This window comes from Chionomys nivalis, chromosome 2, assembly GCF_950005125.1.
Source record: "Chionomys nivalis chromosome 2, mChiNiv1.1, whole genome shotgun sequence".
NCBI lineage: Eukaryota > Metazoa > Chordata > Mammalia > Rodentia > Cricetidae > Chionomys > Chionomys nivalis.
This window is the reverse complement of record NC_080087.1, coordinates 121,956,897-121,978,104: the sequence shown is the minus strand read 5'-3', so window position 1 is coordinate 121,978,104 and position 21,208 is coordinate 121,956,897. Positions and strand designations below refer to the sequence as shown.

At 51.9% G+C, this 21,208-nt stretch overlaps 1 protein-coding gene across 1 annotated transcript; it reads left to right on the top strand.

The window, feature by feature from the left end:
- Positions 1–5,341: 5,341 nt before the first annotated feature.
- On the top strand, positions 5,342–10,734 carry Ctdsp1 (CTD small phosphatase 1). The gene is made up of 7 exons (XM_057762790.1): positions 5,342–5,692; positions 6,937–7,085; positions 7,474–7,575; positions 7,684–7,740; positions 8,295–8,387; positions 8,504–8,689; positions 9,012–10,734. Exons 1-7 carry the CDS (start codon positions 5,626–5,628, stop codon positions 9,138–9,140), a joined length of 783 nt encoding a protein of 260 aa, XP_057618773.1. The 5' UTR covers positions 5,342–5,625; the 3' UTR covers positions 9,141–10,734.
- Positions 10,735–21,208: the final 10,474 nt, after the last annotated feature.

Sequence of the window (21,208 nt, the reverse complement as noted above, 5' to 3'; positions counted from 1 at the left end):
AGCAACTCTTTTGTCTCACTTGGAAGGCAGAGGCAGGAGGCTTAAGGAGTTCTAGATCATTCTCTTGCTGATAGTTCAAGGCCAGCCTGGGCTACAGGAGAGCCTGTCTCAAGAAGGAAAAGGAGGAGGGAAGGTGGAGGAGCGGAGGAGAAGCGCAGCAGCACCAACCTGATGACCTTAGAAGCTGGGGGGGGGGGGGGATTGGAGGAAACTTTTAAAAAATAGTCCGACGACTGAACGGTAGCTCCCCTCTGTTCCAAAGCGCTGGAAAAATGTAAACGTCAAATACTCTCCCCCACACACACCCCACGCTCAAATGTCTGATTATCTCCTCTTCTGTTGTTCCTTCAACCCATTTCCCAGGCAGTAAAACCTAGAAACGAATCCTTCTCTTTCAGGAACCAGGTCATTAAAAAAAAAAAAAAACAACCAAAAGTCTGTGCCTTCAAGGCCCATTTCAATTGCCGTCTCCCCAGGGGACAAGGCTGACCTGACTCCCACGCTGTGCTATTAGGGTTTCCTGCCCTAGCCTCTCAGCTCCCCCTGGGGGCAGGGACTCTCCCGAGCGCCCACACCCCGGCCTAAGCCCTGCGGTCCCTCAGGGGCAAGCGGAACTCAGGTGAGCAGGCGGGTGCTCTCCGAGGGCTGTGGTACTAGCGTGGGCAGGGAACTCCGTCCTCCGCAGAAGAGCGGTCTGGCACGCTTCGCCCTGTGTAGAACTAGCACTTTGCAGACGATCCCTAGACAGTTTCTAGGCTCCCCTAAGTCCCTCCTCCGGACTCCTCGGGTTCCTCGAACCCTTGCCTGGAACAGCCCGGAGCTGCACCGAGGAAGGGGCGTCCACCGAGCCTTTCCCCAGGGTTGAGCCTGTGGGAGTTTCGCTGTCTGAAAGTAGCGCCCATTACCCGGAACCCAGCTGGGGAGGCTGCCGGCTGGACGCTCAGATTGGGGCGCTTGTTTATGAAAAGAATTTCCTCTTTCTTAAAAGGGCAACGAGAAGAGTGGGGCCCCCGAAAGGAGCGGCGAAAGGACAGATCTGGCGCTACCCCGACAGCTGCCAGAGAGGGTGCCCGGGCAAGAGTACCTCCCCATGCCCTGGTGCTCGCCCCTGGAGAAGATGGGACCCGAGATAGCGAAAGGCGTAGGGAGCTATTGAGGAACGCTTCTCCCAGATTCCCCTTCGGTTCCTCCTCAACTTGCTGCACATCCTGGAAATTCACTTGGCGTTCATTGGTGACTTTTTTTGTAGTGGGCCCTGTGCTAGCAGTGGAAGAGAGGTGAAGTTCCGAATTAAAGAGGATGTCAGCTGTCAAAGAGTCTCACGGGAAGGAGTGGGGGTGGGGCTAAATAAACAAGAACGGGGACAGGATGAGGCCGGACAGCTGACCCAGTGAGTTCAGGGAGAAGGCCACAGAGCACACGATTCTGAAAGTTCAGTAAGAAAGGGCTGTCCGTGAGCGTGCCCAGAGTGCACAGTTCTCAGATGCTGTGGACTGGAGCTGGGGGACCCAGAAGGATTGGAAAGCTGATCATAGGAATAAGTAAGTCTAGGATTTAGAATTGGGCGCCGAGAAGGTAAATTTGGCTCAGATGACTTACTTCTAGCACCCCAGACAGGGAATGGCATATGGCAGCTCACAACAGCCGGGAACAGCCGGGAACTCCAGCCCCAGGGGAACGTGGCACTCTTCTAGCCTCTAGAGGCTTCCTAACACTGGCGGCATACGCTAACATACATGAAAATAAATCTCCCTCGGGCACTGCGGCACACACCTTAACATCAGAGCTCTGGAGGCAGAAACAGGTGCATCTCCACACATTTGAGGCAGGCCAGCTTGGTCTCAGTAGCAAGTTCCAGGCCAGTAAAGGCTATCTCAAAATATCAGTAATTATAATAATGAAAATAAGTATTGGGTCCAGTGAGATGGCTCAGCGGGTAAAGGTTCCTGAGGACCAGAGCGCAGTCTTTGGGCCCCACATGTGTGAATTTTCTGACTCCACACACGTATTGTGGCATATGTTCACTCACGAAAAAAATAAAATATAGTGATTTTTAAAAACTTTTTTCTTTTTCTTTGTTTTCTTTTTCTTCTTCTCTCCTCCCCACCTAACCACCTCAAAACAGGGTTTCTCTGTGTGTAGCCTTGGCTGTCCTGGAACTCACTCTGTAGACCAGGCTGGCCTCAAACTCACAGAGATCCACCTGCCTCTGCCTCCTGAGTGCTGGGATTAAAGGCGTGCGACACCATCAGCACCGGGTTGACTTTTTTCCCCCTGATTTTTAAAACTCTTTTTTAAAAGATAAGAAGGGTCAGTAGAGGTTGCTGAGGCCCAGGGTCAGGGATGAGGTCAGGTCTAGGTCAACTGTTTCCGGCCAGAGGCCACAGGTTACTGCAGCCCCCATCTCCGTGGCAGACCTGGTGAAAACTCTCATTGGATTTACAGAAGGTGGAGGGCTACCTTAGAGTTTCCCCAGAAGGCCCTAGGTGGCGCTGGTCCGCCACCTGCCCCATCTGTAAATGGGAGGGGAGGGAAACCAAGGGGCTGGTTGGAGGGAACCTTGTCTCGGTTGCCCCTCAGGATTCTCCGGAGTCCTGTTCCTACCCCCCTCCCCCGCCCCTGCCGGGCTAGCGGCCCACACTATTGTTTTCTCTTGGGTATGCAGCCATTAAATTAATAACCGTAATAGACTGCGTGGGTAAAGCCCCCCTCCCCAACTGCTGGGGAAGAGTAAACAGTAGCAGAGATGGAGCCACGCTCCCCTCCGGACTGGGAATGCGATTCTCACGGTACAGCCCCCAGCACGGAGCACGGAGAGCTACAGAGCTTCCTGACGAAGTGAGCCCGGGGCTGTCCTTCCTTTGTGTGTGTGTGTGTGGGGGGGGGGGGTAGCTCCTGAGCACTGAAGTGAATTTAGGTGGAGGGTTTGTGAGTGTTCAGGGTAGCGGGTTAAGGAACGACGGGAATGAAAGGCCATCCGTCATTCAACCTCGGGTCACACAGTTCCCTTCGGGGACAGTGAGGGCCTGGCTGAGAAAGCTGAGGCACCCAGGGTGCCCCTGGCCAAGAAGGAGGTCTCCGAAGAGAGGCCGGAGAGTCTGGGTTTGTGCCTTCACCTTTCCATGCTGTTTCCTCTTCTGCCAAAAAACGCAAGAAGGGTATCGTCCCAAGGAGTTCGCGAGATCCGGAGTAACATTTAGGACGGGCGACCCAGGGCACCAGCACGTGGGAGGTAAGGAGTGTAAGGGTGGCCGCCCTGGAGCTCCCGGAGAGCAGACGCAGGGGTCGGAGATGAGCGTCCCACAGTCCCTGCTGATACCGGGAACTGAGCTGGCGCGCCTGCAGAGCAGAGCGGCGAGCGCACCGCGGGCCAGGCCCCCAGCCCGCTCCCGACCGGCTGCGACAAGCGCGCCCGCCCAGCTCCGCCCCAGTGCCTGGGGGAGGAAATGGCGAGGCGTGCGTGTCAGGGCTTGGCGTTCGTATTTTTAAAATTATGACGAATGAAAGAAACTTTGTAAAACAGGAAAAATAAAAATAAACGAACCGCAGCCTTCGAGGGGCGCAACTGGGCGCTTCCTGCGAGAAGACCCTGTATAAACGCAGACCTAGGCAATGGCTGGGGTGTGTCACCACAGATCCGGTGACGCGTGTGTTTAAAATCTGAATAGTTGCAGTCTCAGGCGCCCAAGGGCGGATTCTGGGCCCTCCCTCCGCGGGCGTCCCCTGGGCACTTGGGAACACAGCCAGTACTAGAACTGGCCTCTCAAATAATCACAGATAGGGACGGCGGGGTGGGGGTGGGGGCCTCTAAACAAGGTGGTATTTCTTCTAGTTCGATGGGATTTGGCTCTGCCAAGGACGAGGAGGCACGTTCCAAGCCGAAGGAACAGCACGTACGAGAAACAAGGCCCTGAGCTACGGAGGCTCAGTTTTTGCCGGGGAAAACGCTGAATGGCTTGACAGGGGAAGAGGGCTAGATTTGCCACAGGTCAGTCGGTAAAGCTAGGCACGGACGTGGAATTTTTCACATCCTGTGATGCCCCCGAGACTGCGGTGGGTGCTGAGTTGTAGGTGGATCAAGAACATAATTCGGGACTGAGGAGATGGCTCAGCCGTTGGGAGAATGCACTGCCCTGGCAGTTGGGTTGCCTGCACACACAGGGCAGCTAACAACTGCCTGGGGGGGGGTGGGAATCCTCTAACTCCAGCTCTAGGGGATCTGATGCCATCTCCTGGCCACCGTAGGCCCTGGCATACATACACATACACAGAAGTAAATCTTTCTAGGATTCCATAATTTGATGAGCTTGCATAACTGGAACTAGCAAAGAGTGCCTTTTTCTCACGATATCCACAACGTTAGATAATACCCACCGTAGGGGCGGCGAGAAGGCTTAGGGGGTACAGGTGCGTGCTGGTGAGCCTGACCACCTGAGTTTGATTGCCATCCCCTGGTGGAAGAAGAGAACTTTTGATCTCCACTCGTGGGGCGCGCATTCCTCGCATACACAAATGAGTGTAATTTTAAGGTTTTTTGGGGGGGGGGGTACTGGAAAGATGGCTCAAGGGCATTTGCTACTCTTGAAAGGACAGGGTGTCCGTTCCTAGGATCCACACAGTGGCTTACAACCATCTGTTAACTCCAGTTCTAGGGAAAATTGATGCCTCCTTCTGGCCGCTGAACTGTACTGCACATACGTGGTACACGTACACATTTGCAGGCCAAACACAAACGATACTTTAAAAATTAAAAAAATTAGCGCCGGGCGGTGGTGGCGCACGCCTTTAATCCCAGCACCCGGAAGGCAGAAGCAGGCGGATCTCTGTGAGTTTGAGGCCAACTTGATCTACAGAGCGAGTTCCAGGACAAAAGCTACAGAAAAACTTTGTCTCGAAGAACCACACCAAAAAAAAGAAAGAAAGAAAGAAAGAAAGAAAGAAAGAAAGAAAGAAAGAAAGAAAGGAAGGAAGGAAGGAAGGAAGGAAGGAAGAAAGAAAAATTAAAAAAAAATAAGCACCCATTTTACAGAAAATTAGCATCATCCCATTTTCCAGAGGAGTAAACGGAGGCAGCCGGTGTCAGCCCCTTGGAATGCGCGGAGGTGGGGCTGCGTCGCCTTCGGGCCCCCGGGCCGGGCGCTTGGGGCGGGCCTCAGGCCCGGGGCTCCCCAGCTTGCCCCGGCCGGTTACCGCTGGCCGCCCTGCCACGCAGCCGCAGAGGCCTGGTCCCGCCAGAACGCCGCAGGAAGAGAGGCGACGCCCCCTGGATCTCCGCAGGAACCGGGCCCGCCTCCCAGTCCGCCGGGCCCCAGAAGTGATGAAAGCTGCGGCCGAGCCCCGGTCGCGCCGAAGCCATTGCCCTTTTAAGGGGGAGCCTTGAAACGGCGCCCGGGTTCCATGTTTGCATCCGCCTCGCGGGGAGGAAACTCCATGTTGTAACAAAGTTTCCTCCGCGCCCCCTCCCTCCCCCTCCCCCCGAGAACCTGGCTCCCCTCCCCTCCGAAGCTCGCGGGGATCCCTCCCTCCCACCCTCCCCTCCCCCCCGCGCCCCGATTCCGGCCCGAGCCGGGGGGGAGGCCGGGCGCCGGGGCCAGAGTCCGGCCGGAGTGGAGCGCGCCGGGCCCCATGGACAGCTCGGCCGTCATTACTCAGATCAGCAAGGAGGAGGCGCGGGGCCCGCTGCGGGGCAAAGGTACATGGGCGGCGGGAGGGGAGGTCGGGGCTCAGGGCTGTGCCCGCGCCGCAGCCGCTGCCACTGCCCCGGGCGCGCGCCTCGGCCCAGCCCGAGCCCCCGCCAGCGGGGCCAGGGAGAGTTTGAACTCCGCGAGAGTCTGAAGCGCTGGGCGGGGCCTGGCGCCGCTAGAGCGCTTGGTGTGGTCCTGGTAGGGAAACTGAGGCAGGAGGCTCGCGAGGGGTTTGTAGGTTGGCGATTCCCGGGCGTCGCCCCCTCCCCCAGTTTGGCGCCAATTGGACTGGAAGGTGGGGGTGAGGCGGCCGCCTGGCCACCCGTTGAGGCTCCGCCCCCTCCAGGCTGAGGTCTGCAAGGGGTGCTGAGGTGACAGCGGGCTGGGTAGTCTTGCAGGGATCTCCCGCCAACACACAACCACGCTCCCACAAACTCGGGCGTCTCGCGTGGAGGTGCAGACGACGCCCTCGGAGGCACAGAGCCCCTGAGCGTGCAAGACAGACTCGCGAGCCTTGTGTCCAGCTGGGCACGGGGCACCCCGGCTGCAGCGGGCCAGGCCAGTTGGCGTCGAGCCTGTGCACAATCGCACCGACCCTGTAAGGGCAGGCGGAGCCCCTGGGGCTGGCCTGGGTGGGGATCACCCCCCCTCCTGTGTGAACTTCAAGATCGGGGAGTCGTCTGGGTCTGTCCACGGTCCAGTCCCAGCTTCTCTGGGGGCTGAAGGCAGAAAGGATTAGAAAAGTGGGTGCTGCGGGGGGGGCCTGGGGGTGTCTGTTGGTTTGAAGGCCTGTGCCTCTCCGAAGTCTAAGGTTGAGACGGGGCGGGGTGGAGGAGGCGGGGCTGACAGCCCTGGGCCACTGGCCTCTGGGACTTTGAGAACTTTGGACTCATGGGGTAGACAGAATGGAGGGAGAGTGGGAGTGGACGATGGGGCCCCGAGCCCTGACGTTCATGAGCAGGGGCTGCCCAGGTAAGGTGTGGGGTCAGGTGATTGAAAACCAACCCTGGGAGAAAGAGAAAGCACCCCCCTATCTGCCCCTCCTTAAGGCCACCTACTCCTTAAAGTGGCTGCCTTCTTGGCCACACCAGATTTCCTTATGTCGAAGAGTTGCAGGGGCCCCTGGAAAGGGGCCTTTCCTAGAGAGCCGGGGCACCCTGGTGTGGCATTGAAGGAGGGAGAGTGCCCACGTTCTCTGTGCTCAGGGGTTGAGACCCGAGGCCAGTGTGCCCATGTTCACTCCTTGCTTCAGGTGACCAGAAGTCAGCAGCTTCCCAGAAGCCCCGGAGTCGGGGTATCTTCCACTCGCTCTTCTGCTGTGTCTGCCGAGATGATGGGGAGCCTCGGCCTGCCCACAGTGGGGCTCCCCTGCTGGTGGAGGAAAATGGCGCCATCCCTAAGGTGTGTGGTGGCCAGGAGGGAACTGCAGGCGCACCTGGGCTTAGCTGGCAGTGGACGTGGCAGAAGGGGTCTAGGCTGAACTTTCCTGACACACCTGCCGATCCTAAAACGTTCAGAAAAGGGAGGCGCTTTCCCTCTAGGTCCTGCCTTTTTCAAACCCCACCCCCTGCCAACAGCTGTGGCTTGCCTGAGACCTAAGTGTACATCCCTTATAAATAAACGGGAACTTTCTGAGGAAAAGGGATCCATATAGCCTACCCTGGTCCAAAGTTGGCAAGGCCCAGGCTGAGGAGGGGGTGGAAGATCTGGTTGGGTCCTCAGGTAGAGAGCTGGGGAGGGAGGCCTGTGCAGGAGGCGCCCCACTGAGCCCAGACCCTCCCCACTGCAGACCACAGTCCAGTACCTGCTTCCCGAGGCCAAGGCCCAGGACTCGGACAAGATCTGCGTGGTCATCGACCTGGACGAGACCCTGGTGCACAGCTCTTTCAAGGTGGGCCCCACCCAGCCATCCTCAGCCTGCGCTCTCAGGGGGGCCTACCCTGGTCAGGGAGGGAGGACTCCCCCTCCTCCCCCTCCAGCAATTCTTCTCTCCTCACAGCCAGTGAGCAACGCTGACTTCATCATCCCCGTGGAGATTGATGGGGTAGTTCACCAGGTGAGGGGCAGAGGGAGGTGGGGGTTTGGTGTCTGCACTCTGCACCCCAGGTACCTCCCAATTGGACTCTGATAGATGGGGAATGCCCAAGGCTCAAAGAGAATGTGAAACCCAGGGCTATTTGGTTTCCCGGGGATGGAGCCAGACTTCCAGACCTGCACAATTGTGGGGCCCTCTTGCCCCTCTTCCCCCACTGCCCGGGACCCAGTTCAAGTAATTCAGGATAGGTTGTGGTGCTGGCCAGCCTGTTCTCCATTACTTGGCTCGGGGGCCGGTGCCCTGCAGCCTTGGGGTGAGAGGGCTAACCTGGGCTCCTTTATTTGGATAAATAAGACCAAGGTGGAAAAGGGGCTGGGGATTAGTGACTCCCACTAGGTGAGGTGGAACCCCTGGAATGACATTCCATCCTCTTCAGGAAGGGGGATGGTTGGGGAGTTCGCAGACTTCAGGGGAGCCTCCATGGACTCCCTGCCTCTTCTACTGTTCCAGCCCCCTTACTGTTTATCAGCCCCGAGCCTGTCGGCCAACAGTTCCCTCACTAGCTCATTCCCCAGGTCTACGTGCTGAAGCGGCCCCACGTGGATGAGTTCCTCCAGCGAATGGGCGAGCTCTTTGAGTGTGTACTGTTCACTGCCAGCCTTGCCAAGGTGAGCCCTTGCCCGGGATCGGGCAACCATACCCTCCCATCCACCGCCAACATGCCACCGGATGCAGTCCTGGGCTCGCTGCTCGCTCGGGAGAATGACTTACCTCCTATCCCCAGTACGCAGACCCAGTAGCTGACCTGCTGGACAAGTGGGGAGCCTTCCGTGCTCGGCTGTTTCGAGAGTCGTGTGTCTTCCATCGGGGGAACTATGTAAAGGACCTGAGCAGGCTGGGCCGAGACCTGCGGCGGGTGCTCATCCTAGACAACTCCCCCGCCTCCTACGTCTTCCATCCAGACAATGCCGTGAGTACACAGGGAACCCAGGGCTTGAGACAGAGCATGGGATTCGCCGGAGTCGCCTCCCCGGCCCTACGCGGGTGGGGGTGAGGGTGCTCACGTATTTCACTCTGTGCCTGCGGGGGTTCCCCATCTGGCAGTTTCCAAGCTGCCAATCATGGCCTGTTAATGGGACAGAATGGATATGGTGCGTCCCAGCTGGGATCCTAAGTCTCTATGAGAACACGGCTTAGCGGTATCTACTCGCGCGTGCTATGTGGGCCGGGGTTGGGCCAGCCATGGGGCCCCCTGGACACCTGCCCCTCCTCACTTCCCTGTCATCCCCCAGGTCCCAGTAGCCTCCTGGTTTGACAACATGAGTGACACTGAGCTACACGATCTCTTACCCTTCTTTGAGCAACTCAGCCGTGTGGACGACGTCTACTCAGTGCTCAGGCAGCCTAGGCCTGGGAGCTAGTGAGGTGTCTTGGGGCCAGGATCTGCCCCTCACCGAGGCCCAAGCCTCTTCCCATCAGACTGTGGGAGCCTGCCTGTGCTGTTAACAAAACCTCATGGGCTATGCAGTATGGCCCTGGGGAAGAGGGTGTCTCCCCTGCCAGGCTGTATGGAGGACAGAGAGCCTTTGGCCCCTGTATCAGTGCCTTCAAACTTCTTCCCCTCTTCTCAGGGGAGCTGGGGGGGCCCTGCCTGTTGCCCCCTTCTGTCTTCTCTTCTCCATGCTGCCATGTTTCTCTGCTGCCAAATTGGGTGTCATACCCCAGCTCTGCTTTGGGGGTAGGAGCAAGGTTTTTGCGGGCCCCATGCCTTGGATTGCCCCCACCTCCAGTCTGGGAACAGTGGACACCAAGTGCCTTGCAAAGAACCCTCTGCTGGTCAGCTTTTCTCAGATCTAGGCTGACCTGGGAGGAACCAGCCTCTCCCCTTCCCTCCTCCTCCCTGGGATGATGGTGCCCAGCAGTTTCTGAAAGGGAAGAGAGGGAGAAAGTCTATTGTCACTTGTAAAAGAGGGGACCCTCCTTAGGGAACACTCCCAGTTTAGCTCGTCCAAGGCTGATGGCTGTACCCTATATCACTTGAGCCCCCAATCTCCCCAAAGCCTGGGGCTCGGCAGGACTCCTCCGTGGTGCCATATAAATATGTATATGTGTATATAGATTCTTGAGGGAAGGAGCGAGGAAGGGTGGGAATAGACACTCCTCCCTCACCCCTTCCCTGGGCCCAGAAATTGGGGGAGGGAGGGCAAGGATTTGTACATTTTTAAAGCTACTGTTTTCTAAATGGAACAAGCTGGGCCGTGAGGGGTCGCAGCCCTTTTACTCTGTTCATCCAAAAAACATTTATTGAGTCCCTCCTGTGCCCAGCAGTGAGCTAGTCGGGCCAGCTGAGTGGGAGGGGGTCCGCCTCATCCTAGTCTCACCCCAAAGCCCCAGACTTCACCAGTGCCTTCAGAGTATCTGCAGGAAGTGGGACCTTCTTGTGGGCTTAGGGAAGTCTCCAAGGAAACTTACTAAGCTGCCCCCCCCCCCCGTGCCAACTCATCTCCCCCCACACTCCCCGCAGCCTCCTCCATGGCCCCCTGCTGGCTGGGGGCAGCTCCCAGGTCACTCTGCCAACTGACTTCTGTTTCTAAAGCCCCTCCCCACCCCTGCTGAATCTAGAGTTCAAGTCCTTGGGCTCTCTCTCCCCAGAATAGGAGGGTTAAGTGACCCACAAACAAGTGCCAAGGGAGTTGGTGAAGGGAGAGAGGGTATGGTTGGCCTGAATCGGATGACCTTCCCAGTTAAGTGCCTTCTCTCTGACCAGCACCTCAGTGTGATAACTAAAGAAAGCTAGACCCCTTCCTATCCTGTCTCTGTGGTTTTTGGGGGAGGGGACTTGAAGTGCGTGAATGGCCAACACCTGTGACTGCTTTTCGGAACCTTGTTGGGCAAGAAGAAATTGGCCCGGAGGGGACTGTGTGGGCATCTGGTCGATCTGAGTTCGGTTGCCAGAACCCACGTGATGGAAAGAGAAAACGAACCGCCGCAAGTTGTTCTCTGACCTCCCGACACGTACCAAGGCACGAGCTCGCCCCCACGTATACACACACTTTAAATAAATAAAAGAATACACAAACCCCACGGTGCCCCCACCGCTGGAATGCGGGGCGGGGCCTGCCCGGGGCTGGGCGGGAGGCGGAAAGCCAGGCCGACACGGGCTGCCCTCGGTCTACAGCCTTCCAGGCAGCGGGGCCAGCAGGGAGGGGACTGGGTGGGGCGGACTCCAGGGCGCCCGGAGGCCTCCTGCTCGCATTGGCCGTGCCCTAGTCACGCCCTGCGCCCCAATCCGGCCTTGCGGCCTCCGGCCAGCGCTCGCCACGCCCCTCCAGCCAAATTCGTCTTCCGCAAACCCCGCCTGGGCGGGGCAGGAAGTGCCTGGCCAAAGCCGACGCCTGCCGCTAGGGGCCTCCCGGGCTCGTAATCCTGGCACTCCCCGGCCTAGAATACCCCGGGTCTGGACGGATCGGAGCTTGCCTCAATCACCCCTCCTCCGAACGTGTGGAGCTCAGCCATTCCCCACCACACAGAGTAGAGAAAGGGGGTATACCCCTCCCAAATGTTGGTCCCCATCCCCTAGCTCCATTCCCCAAGGCCACCCATGCCTCTTTACCAAGAATTTAGCCCCGAGTCGCCTTTGCTTCAGGTGTGAGTATGTGTGTGTGTGTGTGTGTGTGTGTGTGCAATAGGTGCGAAAATGGTTCCTCACCACATTCTGCCTACCCTATCCCACCCTACTACTTTACCTGATAGAAAAGAGCCAAGAAACTTCCACCCGAGAAGCCTACCCTGGAATCAGCTCTGGTCTGGAGCGCGTGGACCAGGAGAACCTTTTGCAAGATTTATATCCTGCCCTGGCCTCCGTCCGCCCTCATTTAGGCTCTGGCTTGGTTTCCTGTTCTGTATGCAAACAGTAGTCGCCTCAAATTTGCATTCCCAGAGGCCAGACAAGCAGAGCACCAGCTTCCATTGAGACCCACAGTCAAACTCCCCAACCCGGCAACCACACACCCTCTGCCCACGCAGTTAAACTCAACCACATGTGTGGGCACTTCCTTGTCAACACCAGTCAGTGTCAGGTTTGCCTCTGCTCTCAAGGAACTCGTCCCAGGGCAAGTAACATTAATTCCTGGAGCTGGAAAAGATGGCTCAGCACTGACTGCTCTTTCAAACGATCCGGGGTCAACTTCCAGCACCCACATGGTGACTCAGAAACGTATACTACTCTAGTCCCGAGAGACCTGGTGCCCTCTTCTGGCTTCTTCGGGCACTGCAGGCATGTGGTGCGCGTTAAGTGCAGGCAAAACACACATAAAACTAAAGAAGAAAAATGCCATTGATTTCGGAGGGATACATTAGTATTTTTTAAATATCAGTATTCCTTCTCTAGGATCAGATGAGACCACTTCTGAACATCCTTAACTTTTCTTCGGAGTTAGTGGCTCCAGAGACGCCTCTGAGGCCAATTGGGAATAGTTCCAAAATTAAAGCATAATTAATTAATTAAAAGTAAGTCTGGAAAAGAGAAAAGGAAGTTTTAGCCATATCAAAGCTCATGTGTGACTGAAACCTATATTTAAGGAAAAGAAGTAAGATAAGAGTTTCTCAGGGGCTGGAGAGATGGCTCAGTGGTTAAGAGCATTGCCTGCTCTTCCAAAGGTCCTGAGTTCAATTCCCGGCAACCACATGGTGGCTCACAACCATCTGTAATGAGGTCTGGTGCCCTCTTCTGGCCTGCAGACATACACACAGACAGAATATTGTATGCATAATAAATAAATATTTAAAAGAAAAAAAAAACTCTTTAAAAAAAAAGTTTCTCAGCCAGGTAGTGCTAGCGTACGCCTTTAATCTCGGCACTGGGGAGGCAGAGGCAGGTGGATCTCTGTGAGTTCGAGACCAGCCTGGTCTACAGAGCTAGTTCCAGGACAGGCTCCAAAACCACAGAGAAACCCCGTCTCGAAAAACCAAAAAAAAAAAAAAAAAAAAAAAACAAACAAACAAACAAAAAAAAAACTTTAACAATAAACAAGATAAACAAAGGGGTCTGGAGATGGTTCAGAGGACTTGAGTTCAGTTCCCATAGCAACAGCTCACAACCAGCTCTAACCCCATCTCCAGGGGAACACACACATATCTCTCCTTAATAAAAAGAATAAACCTTACAATGAGAAAAACTTTTTTTTTTATTTAAATATTTATTTATTATATACACAGTGTTCAGCCTCCATGTATGCCTGAAGGCCAGAGGAGGGCTCCAGATCTCATTACAGATGGCTGTGAGCCACCATGTGGTTGCTGGGAATTGAACTCAGGACCTCTGGAAGAGCAGTCAGTGCTCTTAACCTCTGAGCCATCTCTCCAGCCCCAATGAGAAAAACTTAAGCAGGGTTGAGAATGGAGATTCACACACCTATAATCCCAGCACTCAAGAGGCTGAGGCAGGAGGATAGGAAATTGGAGGCTAGGCTGGGCCATGTGGAAAAGCTGTGCCTTGCATGGGGACCTTGGGAGAGGGTTGAAAGGGAGGGGCGATGCAGGGAGTGGAGCAGAGAAAAATATAGAGCTCAACAAAAATCAATAAAAGGGGGGGGGGAGCCATGCCTCAATATAACAAAAAAAACAAAAAGATTTTTATTTTTTTATTTTTTTTTTTAAAGATTTATTTATTATGTATACAACATTTCACCCGCATGCCAGAAGAGGGCACCAGATCTCCTTACAGATGGTTGTGAGCCACCATGTGGTTGCTGGGAATTGAACTCAGGACCTCTAGAAGAGCAGTCAGTGCTCTTAACCACTGAGCCATCTCTCCAGCCCTATTTTTTTTATTTTTTTTAAAGATTTATTTATTTATTATGTATACAACATTCCTTCCATGTATGTTTGCATGCCAGAAGAGGGCACCAGATCTCATTATAGATGGCTGTGAGCCACCATGTGGTTGCTGGGAATTGAACTCAGGACCTCTGGAAGAGGGGTCAGTGCTCTTAACCTCTGAGCCATCTCTACAGCCCACAAAAAGATTTTTAAGAAAAAACCCTGGGCTTTGCCTGTTTGTTTTGTGGGACCAACAAGGTTGTCCAGTTTCTCAATACCCAGTGGTAATCTAACCAAAATGGTCCTAATTCCACCACGGAGAGGACAAGCTCTGGGTCAAATGATGCCTTGCGAAACGAAGATGACTATGGAATTGCTTATTGCAGCACACACAAAGCAGAAATGAGTTTAAACAAAAGCAAGTTTAAAAATCATGTTGAGGGGGCTGGAGAGATGGCTCAGTGGTTAAGAGCATTGCCTGCTCTTCCAAAGGTCCTGAGTTCAATTCCCAGCAACCACATGGTGGCTCACAACCATCTGTAAAAAGGTCTGGCGCCCTCTTCTGGCCTTCAGGCATACAGACAGAATATTGTATACATAATAAATAAATATAAAAAAATGTTAAAAAAAAATCATGTTGAGGTCTTGTGATGAAGAAAACATCACATTTCCGTAGACAAATTGTCCAAATGGTCAGGGAGACCATGACATCCAAAATGTCACGAAGAGGGTCTGCGGTGTCATCAAGTCAGCAGTAGCGAAGCGAAGACTTCTCACCAGGCGATGCTTACACTGGCCAGTGCCGGCAGAGTACGTACTTGCGGATTGGAGTCAAGGGAGATGTTTCAAGTGACAGGCTGAAGATACTGGGACTTAGAAATGTTACCCTGAATGTTATCTTAGCTTCCAGATAGGAATTTTGCTTTGTTAGTTTGTTCCAGACAGGGTCTCTGTTCTCCCAGACTGGCCTCAAACTTGACAATGTTGCTGAGGATAACCTTGACCATCTGAGCCTCCTGCCTCCAACTCCCAAATAATGGGATTACAGGAATACCCGACACCCAGCTCTAGACATCAGTTTAGGAGGAAAAGTTCTGGTGGCTGTAGGTGGAAGGCTCTTAGTTCCTTCCTAGCTGCCCAGACCCCAAATAATCACACAGAAACTATATTATTTGCAGTACTGTTTGACTAATAGCTTAAGTGTATTTCTGGCTTACTCTTATATCTTAAATTAACTCATTTCTATTAATCTGTGTATTACCATGTGGCTGTGGCTTAACAGCACTTACAGGTAAGGTTCTGGTGCCTCTGTCCTGCCAATGGTTACGTGGCGTCTCTGACTCCGCTTGCTCTCTCTCTATTTATCTCTTCCAGCCTGGCTACATTCTGTTAAGTCATTGGCCAAAAGCAGCTTCTTTATTCATTAACCAATAAAAGCAACACATATACAGAAGGACTTCCCATACCAGGTGGCCACCAACCACATTTGTGTCAAAGTGACAGGACACCCACCAGGGTGTCCAGAGAACATCTGTTTACATCTGCCTGCTTCAAATGTTCTTGTGGGTATCTGATTAGCGGCTGTTTTGAAATTCCCCTTTATCCCAACCAACGAATGCAAAAGTTGTATACTTTTACCCAATCCTGAAACACCAACGCTTGTGCCACCCTGTCTTGCAGTTTTTGCCTTGAAAAGCCCCTTACCCTGAAGCCTCGGGGCATTCTCCCCTACCTGCTATGGCGGTGTGTTGGATTACGGTCTGAGTTAGCTAACTTGTAATCAATAAGCCCCAGTGTGTGTGCATCAGATACGGGCTCCGTGGTGGTCTTGTTTGGGGGTCTGGCGACATGACTACAACAGACCATGTCCCATGTGTAAAAAAGCAAAGAGCCTTTATTCAAGTTCGAACTTAGACTCTCCATGTGTCCAACTCATTGACATGACCAGAGAGTCTCAAGCTCAGCTGGGGTGGGTTTTTATTATAACAGACTTGGGGTGAAGGATTTCTAAGGTTCAGGACCCCTAATTGGCTGACTTTTGTCTATGGGTGTCTTGGTGGAAAGGGATGGGTGTGTACTGGGCTAAGGTACATCCTATCTACGATGGATTGAATGGTAGGAATTTCCTTTGGAACAGTAGGTGCTTTCCCCTTGGATGGTCTGTACCTGGATGGCCTTTCTTGGAACCAGATGTTGCCTTAGGGAAATCTGAAACTCAGGCCTCTATCCACCTTGCCATGGCAGAGCCCTACAAGTCCTACTGAGGCACAGTCACATCTATTATAACCAGAATACTGACTCCCTGCGGCTCACCAGAACGAAGCACATCACATCACCTCGTGTGAAAGAGAAATTGGGAGCAGACAAATGACGCCAGCACTCGGATGCTGGGAACGCCTGTGAGAAGCTTGGGAGGTTGGAGGGCACATGGATTCCTCACCATACAAGGGTAGCCCCAGGGGACTAAGCAGCAATTCCATCTGGAGTGAGGCATGAAGAAGAGGGGCGGGCAAGATGGCTGGAGTGAGAAGGATGAGCTCCCGAGCAAGGCCTCAGCTGGTTGTAGCCAGGAGTGCAGCAAAAGACAAGACTGTTGGAATGGTGCCCAAGTGGGGGACGATGGGAAAGGAGCTGTAGATTAAGGGGTGACCTCTCATATTTTATTTGTTTGTTTGTTGTTTGTTTTTTTTTTTTTTAACAGGGTTTCTCTGTGTAGCTTTTACTGTCCTAGAATTCACTCTGTAGACCAGGGTTGGCCTTGAACTCAGAGATCCACTTGCCTTTGCCTCCCCAGTGTTGGGATTAAAGGTGTTTACATCTGATTGATTTTCTTTCTTTCTTTCTTTCTTTCTTTCTTTCTTTCTTTCTTTCTTTCTTTCTTTCGTTTGTTTTTTGAGACAGGGTTTCTCTGTAGCTTTGGAGCCTGTCTGGAACTAGTTCTTGTAGACCAGGCTGGCCTCAAACTGATAGAGATCCGCCTGCCTCTGCTTCCCAAGGGCTGGCATTAAAGGTGTGTGCCACCACCACCCAGCTTTATTTTTATTTTCATTGTGTTTTAATTTATTTACTTACAGACAGACAGATCTCATATAAACCAGGCTAACCTCACATTTACTACGGTCTTGATCTCCTGATCCTCCTGCCTGCCCCTCTTCAGTAATAGGATTACAGGCATGGGCCACCAAGCTGGATTTGTGAGGTTCTGGGGATTCAACTTGCGGCTTCATGCGTTCTAAGCAAGCACTCTTCCAGCTGAGCTACATGGCCAGCTCTTTCTTCTTTTTCATTCATTTATTAATTTTTGAGATGAGGTCTTGATATGTAATCCAGGCTCACCTGAATTCATAACAATCTGCCTACCTCACCCTCCGAAGGTCCTGGGATTACAGGCATGTACCATGTTTAGTGAAAGTGTCCCTCGTTATTTTAATAGACATAGGCTACAACTGAGGGGACACGAAGATCCCATAAGCGGGAAAGGTGCGTAAAAACACCTGTCACCTGCACACTGGGAACTAAGATGGGTGTGGACGCACCTGTCACCTGCACACTGGAAACTAAAATGGGTGTGGATGCACCTGTCACCTGCACACTGGGAACTAAGTGAGGGGCAGTAAGACTCTACCAGGAGGACACAGTCACAGTCCTGGAGGTGAGGAACGGGCCTGAACTGTGGCAATGGCAGAGTGACCAGATAGGTAGGATGGATGTGGGAGTCGATAAATGACCTGGGCAGGAAGGGTGACTGAGCTGCTTCTGGGAAGGGGTGAAGAAGAAGGCGAGTGGGGGCTGGAGAGATGGCATGGTGGTTAAGAGCACTGGCTGCTCTTCCAGAGGACCTGAGTTCAATTCCCAGCAACCACATGGTGGCTCTCAACCATCTGTAGAGGGATCTGATGCCCTTTTCTTCAGGCATAAAGTCATACATACAGATAGAACACCTATATACATAAAATAAATAAATCTTTAAAAAAAAAAGGAGGAGGCGAGTGACCATATCCAGCTATAGAGACACACCAGTGAAGATACCGCTAACTGTGGGCATGGAGCAGATACCTACGCTTGTTACACACACACACACACACACACACACACACTCTGCAGGAAACAGACATGTGGCACAACACTGGTGTCAATAGTATAAAATGATAAAACCTTGGAAGATGAACCAGGAATATCAGAGAAAAAAAATTTTTTTTGTCTTTTATTTGTTTTTAGTTAATTTAGTGTACTGCCCAAGTGCTTACACGTAAAGTCCCGAGAACACCTTACAGGGGTCTCTTCCTACCAGATAAGTTTCAGGGAATGAACTCAGGCCCTCAACTTGGCAACACCAGCCCTGGTTTGTGTTTATTTTTGAGACTGGGTCTCACTATGTGTAGCCTTGACTGGCTTCATATTCACCATGTAGCCAAAGTGCCAATGGACTTCTTCTAAACTTTATTTATTAAATAATTTTATGTATATATGAATGTTTTCCCTACATGCATGTGTATCACATGTATGCTGTGTCTGTAGAGGACAGAAGAGGGTATTGGAGCCCCTAGAATTGGAGTGACAGGTGGTTTTGAGCTGCCCTGTGAGTGTAGGGACCAAACCTGCCTGCCTCTGCCTCCCGAGTGCTGGGACTAAATGGTGAATGTGCTACCATTGCCCAGCTTAGGACAGGAATTTACAAGCTGGAACATCATACGTCATAATCATGCTTCCTTAACTCCCTTCCCCAGGAAATAAATACATTTTTTTTTTTTTTACATTTAGCAAAAGAGAAGGGAGGGAGGGAGGAAGAAAGGAAAGAGCAGATCTGAGGAGTTAGTTCAGCATCTGTCAACTGTACACAAAGCACATTTAATCACCAGCCCTGCAATTTAAAATTAATTAATTAAAAATTAATAACAAAATAACAGCTACTAAAGAAGTAGGAAGTGAGAAATCAAAGGCTTTGTGTGTTGGCGTCGACCTATCGTAACTGTCTCTTTTTGTTGTAGTGCTGCATCTATCTATCTTTGTTCTTTGAGATGAGGTCTCCCGCGTTACCCAGGCTGGCTTTGAACTCTAGGGCTCCAACAATTCCGCTGCTTCTGCTGCTGCTTAAGTGGCTGGGAGCACAGGCACACACTGTGGACCTGGATGAATCCTACTAGAAAGTAGGACCTGCTGCTGTGAGCAGGCTTCAGACTTCACACTGCTTATGCTGGAATAACCTGACACCAGTGTCCTCTGAGGTGATTCAGTGTGGTGACCTTTGACCTTGTGCTGAAAGAATGATCTCATTCAAGGACCAGCAGTATCAGCATCTCCAGGGAACCTCTGGCCCCACCCCTGACCTGCAGATTGTTATCTTGCCTTAGGAAGATTCCCCAATGATACTTAATGATTGATTTTCTTTGAGATGGCAGGCCTATCAAGTATTTCTGAAGAAAGTCTTTAATTGGAATCTGCTTTAGGCTTTAAGAAATGGGAGGAGAATAACAACAAAATAATAATAATATAATGCCTAAAATTCAATGTTTTGTTTGTTTTCACAGGATCTCATATAGCCCAAGCTGGCCTTGAACTCACTGTGCAGCTGAGGATGGTCTTGAACTTCTGATTTTTCTGCTTCTACTTCCAAAGTGCTAAGATTATAAACATGCACGTCACATTCAATATAAGGACATAATATTTTTTTTAAAAGCAAGCTGGCACATGTTTTGTGGCTGACACATGAGGATTATGGGTCCAAAGTCAGTGCAGCTACTGGGTGAGTTTCTGTCTCTATAAAATAATAAATAAATCTGAATTTTGACCCTAGGAAAAAAAGCATCGCAGGGCTTGGGGAGTAGCTCAGTTAATATAGTGCTTGCCTGGCATGCACAGAGCCTCAAGTTCAATCCCAGTACCTCCTTAAAAAAAAAAAAAAAAAGGTGTGGTGCACACCCATGATCCCAGCACTGGGGAGGTGGAGGCCGGAGGATCAGAAGTTCCAGGTCATCCTTGGTTTTACAAAGCAAGTTTGTGGCCAGCTTGGGTTACATGAGACCATGAAACCTTGTGTGTTTAGGTTTTTGTTTTTACTGGTTTTTTTTTGTTTTGTTTTGTTTTTTTTGTTTTTGTTTTTTTTGTTTTTTTGTTTTTTTTGGTTTTTCGAGACAGGGTTCCTCTGTAGCTTTGGTGTCCGTTCCGGAACTAGCTCTTGTAGACCAGGCTGGCCTCGAACTCACAGAGATCCGCCTGCCTCTGCCTCCTGAGTGCTGGGATTAAAGGCGTGCGCCACCACGGCCCGGCCGTTATTATTGTTTTTAAAGCGTGAATAAATAATAGCATAAAGGAAAGCTGGGGCTTACCCATAAGGCAAACACCCCGTAAGATGGCTCTCTTGTCCGAGGTCATGGGGAAAGGGGAGGGACTTTTCTTGATTAAAAAACGCTGAGAAGACGTGACAGCCCAAGGGATCCTTGTTCCTGATCTGACTCCACACATAAAGGCTGATAAGGTCAGGGTGGAGATAACCGGCGGACTGTGGACTGGAGAGCGGGTGGTGCGGTAAATACTGGCACACTCTCAGTAATGAAGATCGTATCCGAGCTACGGAGCAGAAAGAAACAGACACTGGCTGCGAAGGAACAGTATTCCACGGAACTTCCTTTCAAACATATGTTTATACACATCACAAACACATGGCAAATATGCCAGCTCCTTAATCCACAGGTGGCTGTCACACTTGTTTCTGCTTTTCTATATGGTTGACGTTTACCATAACAAGAAATTAGATTTTCATGTATTTATTTATTTATTTGGAGGCCGGGCATTGTGCTCAAGGCTTTTCGTATTCAAGCCCATAGTTAGTCACTGAGTTACATCTCCAACACTTTGAAACAGTTTGCTTTAGAGATATTTATTTTGTGTGTATGAGACAGATATTTATTGTCTGCATGCATGTATATGCATCATGTATGTGGCTGGCACCCCCAGAAGTCAGAAGAGGGCATCAGTTCCCCTGCAACTGACATCACAGAGGTCTGTGAGCTGTTCTGTGTACGCTGGGAATCCAGTCAGAGTGCTCTGCAAGAGCAGCCAGTGTTTTTAACCACTGGGCCATTTCTCCAGGCATAAAACAATTTTAAAAAACATGTATTTTCCCGGCGGTGGTGGCACACACCTTTAATCCCAGCATGTGAGAGGCAGAGGTAGGCAGATCTCTGTGAGTTCAAAGCCAGCTTGGTCTGCAAGAGCTAGTTCCAGGACAGCTAGGGCTGTTACACAGAGAAATCCTGCCTTGAAAAACCAAAACCCAAAACAAAACACCCCCCCCAAAAAAAACCAAACAAGCAAAAAAACCTAAAACCCCAAAAACCAACACACATATTCCCTGTTTGACTGGTTGCACATGCCTATATCTCTGGTACCTGAGAAGATGTAGGGATTAGAAATTGCAGGCCAACTGAGCTGTAGAGCACAGCCCGGTGATTATTTTGGGGTGTTTTGTTTGTTTGTTTGGTTTGGTTTTTCAAGACAGGGTTTCTCTGTGTACCCTGGCTGTCCTGGAACTCTCTCTGTAGACCAGGCTGGCCTCGAACTCACAGAGATCTGCTTGTGTCTGTGGTGGTGTGTGTGTGTACCACCACCACCCTGCCCAGGCAGGCCTTGACTTGGTGATCCTCCTGCCTCCACCTCCTCCAGCAAATCC

What these genes read in the sequence shown, in the direction of transcription:
- Ctdsp1 (XM_057762790.1), top strand. Translation starts at nt 5,626, where the DNA reads ATGGACAGCTCGGCCGTCATTACTCAGATCAGCAAGGAGGAGGCGCGG. An exon ending in TTGATGGGGTAGTTCACCAG is followed by an intron (nt 7,741 to 8,294) that starts GTGAGGGGCAGA and finishes CTCATTCCCCAG; the next exon opens with GTCTACGTGCTGAAGCGGCC. An exon ending in TCTTCCATCCAGACAATGCC is followed by an intron (nt 8,690 to 9,011) that starts GTGAGTACACAG and finishes GTCATCCCCCAG; the next exon opens with GTCCCAGTAGCCTCCTGGTT.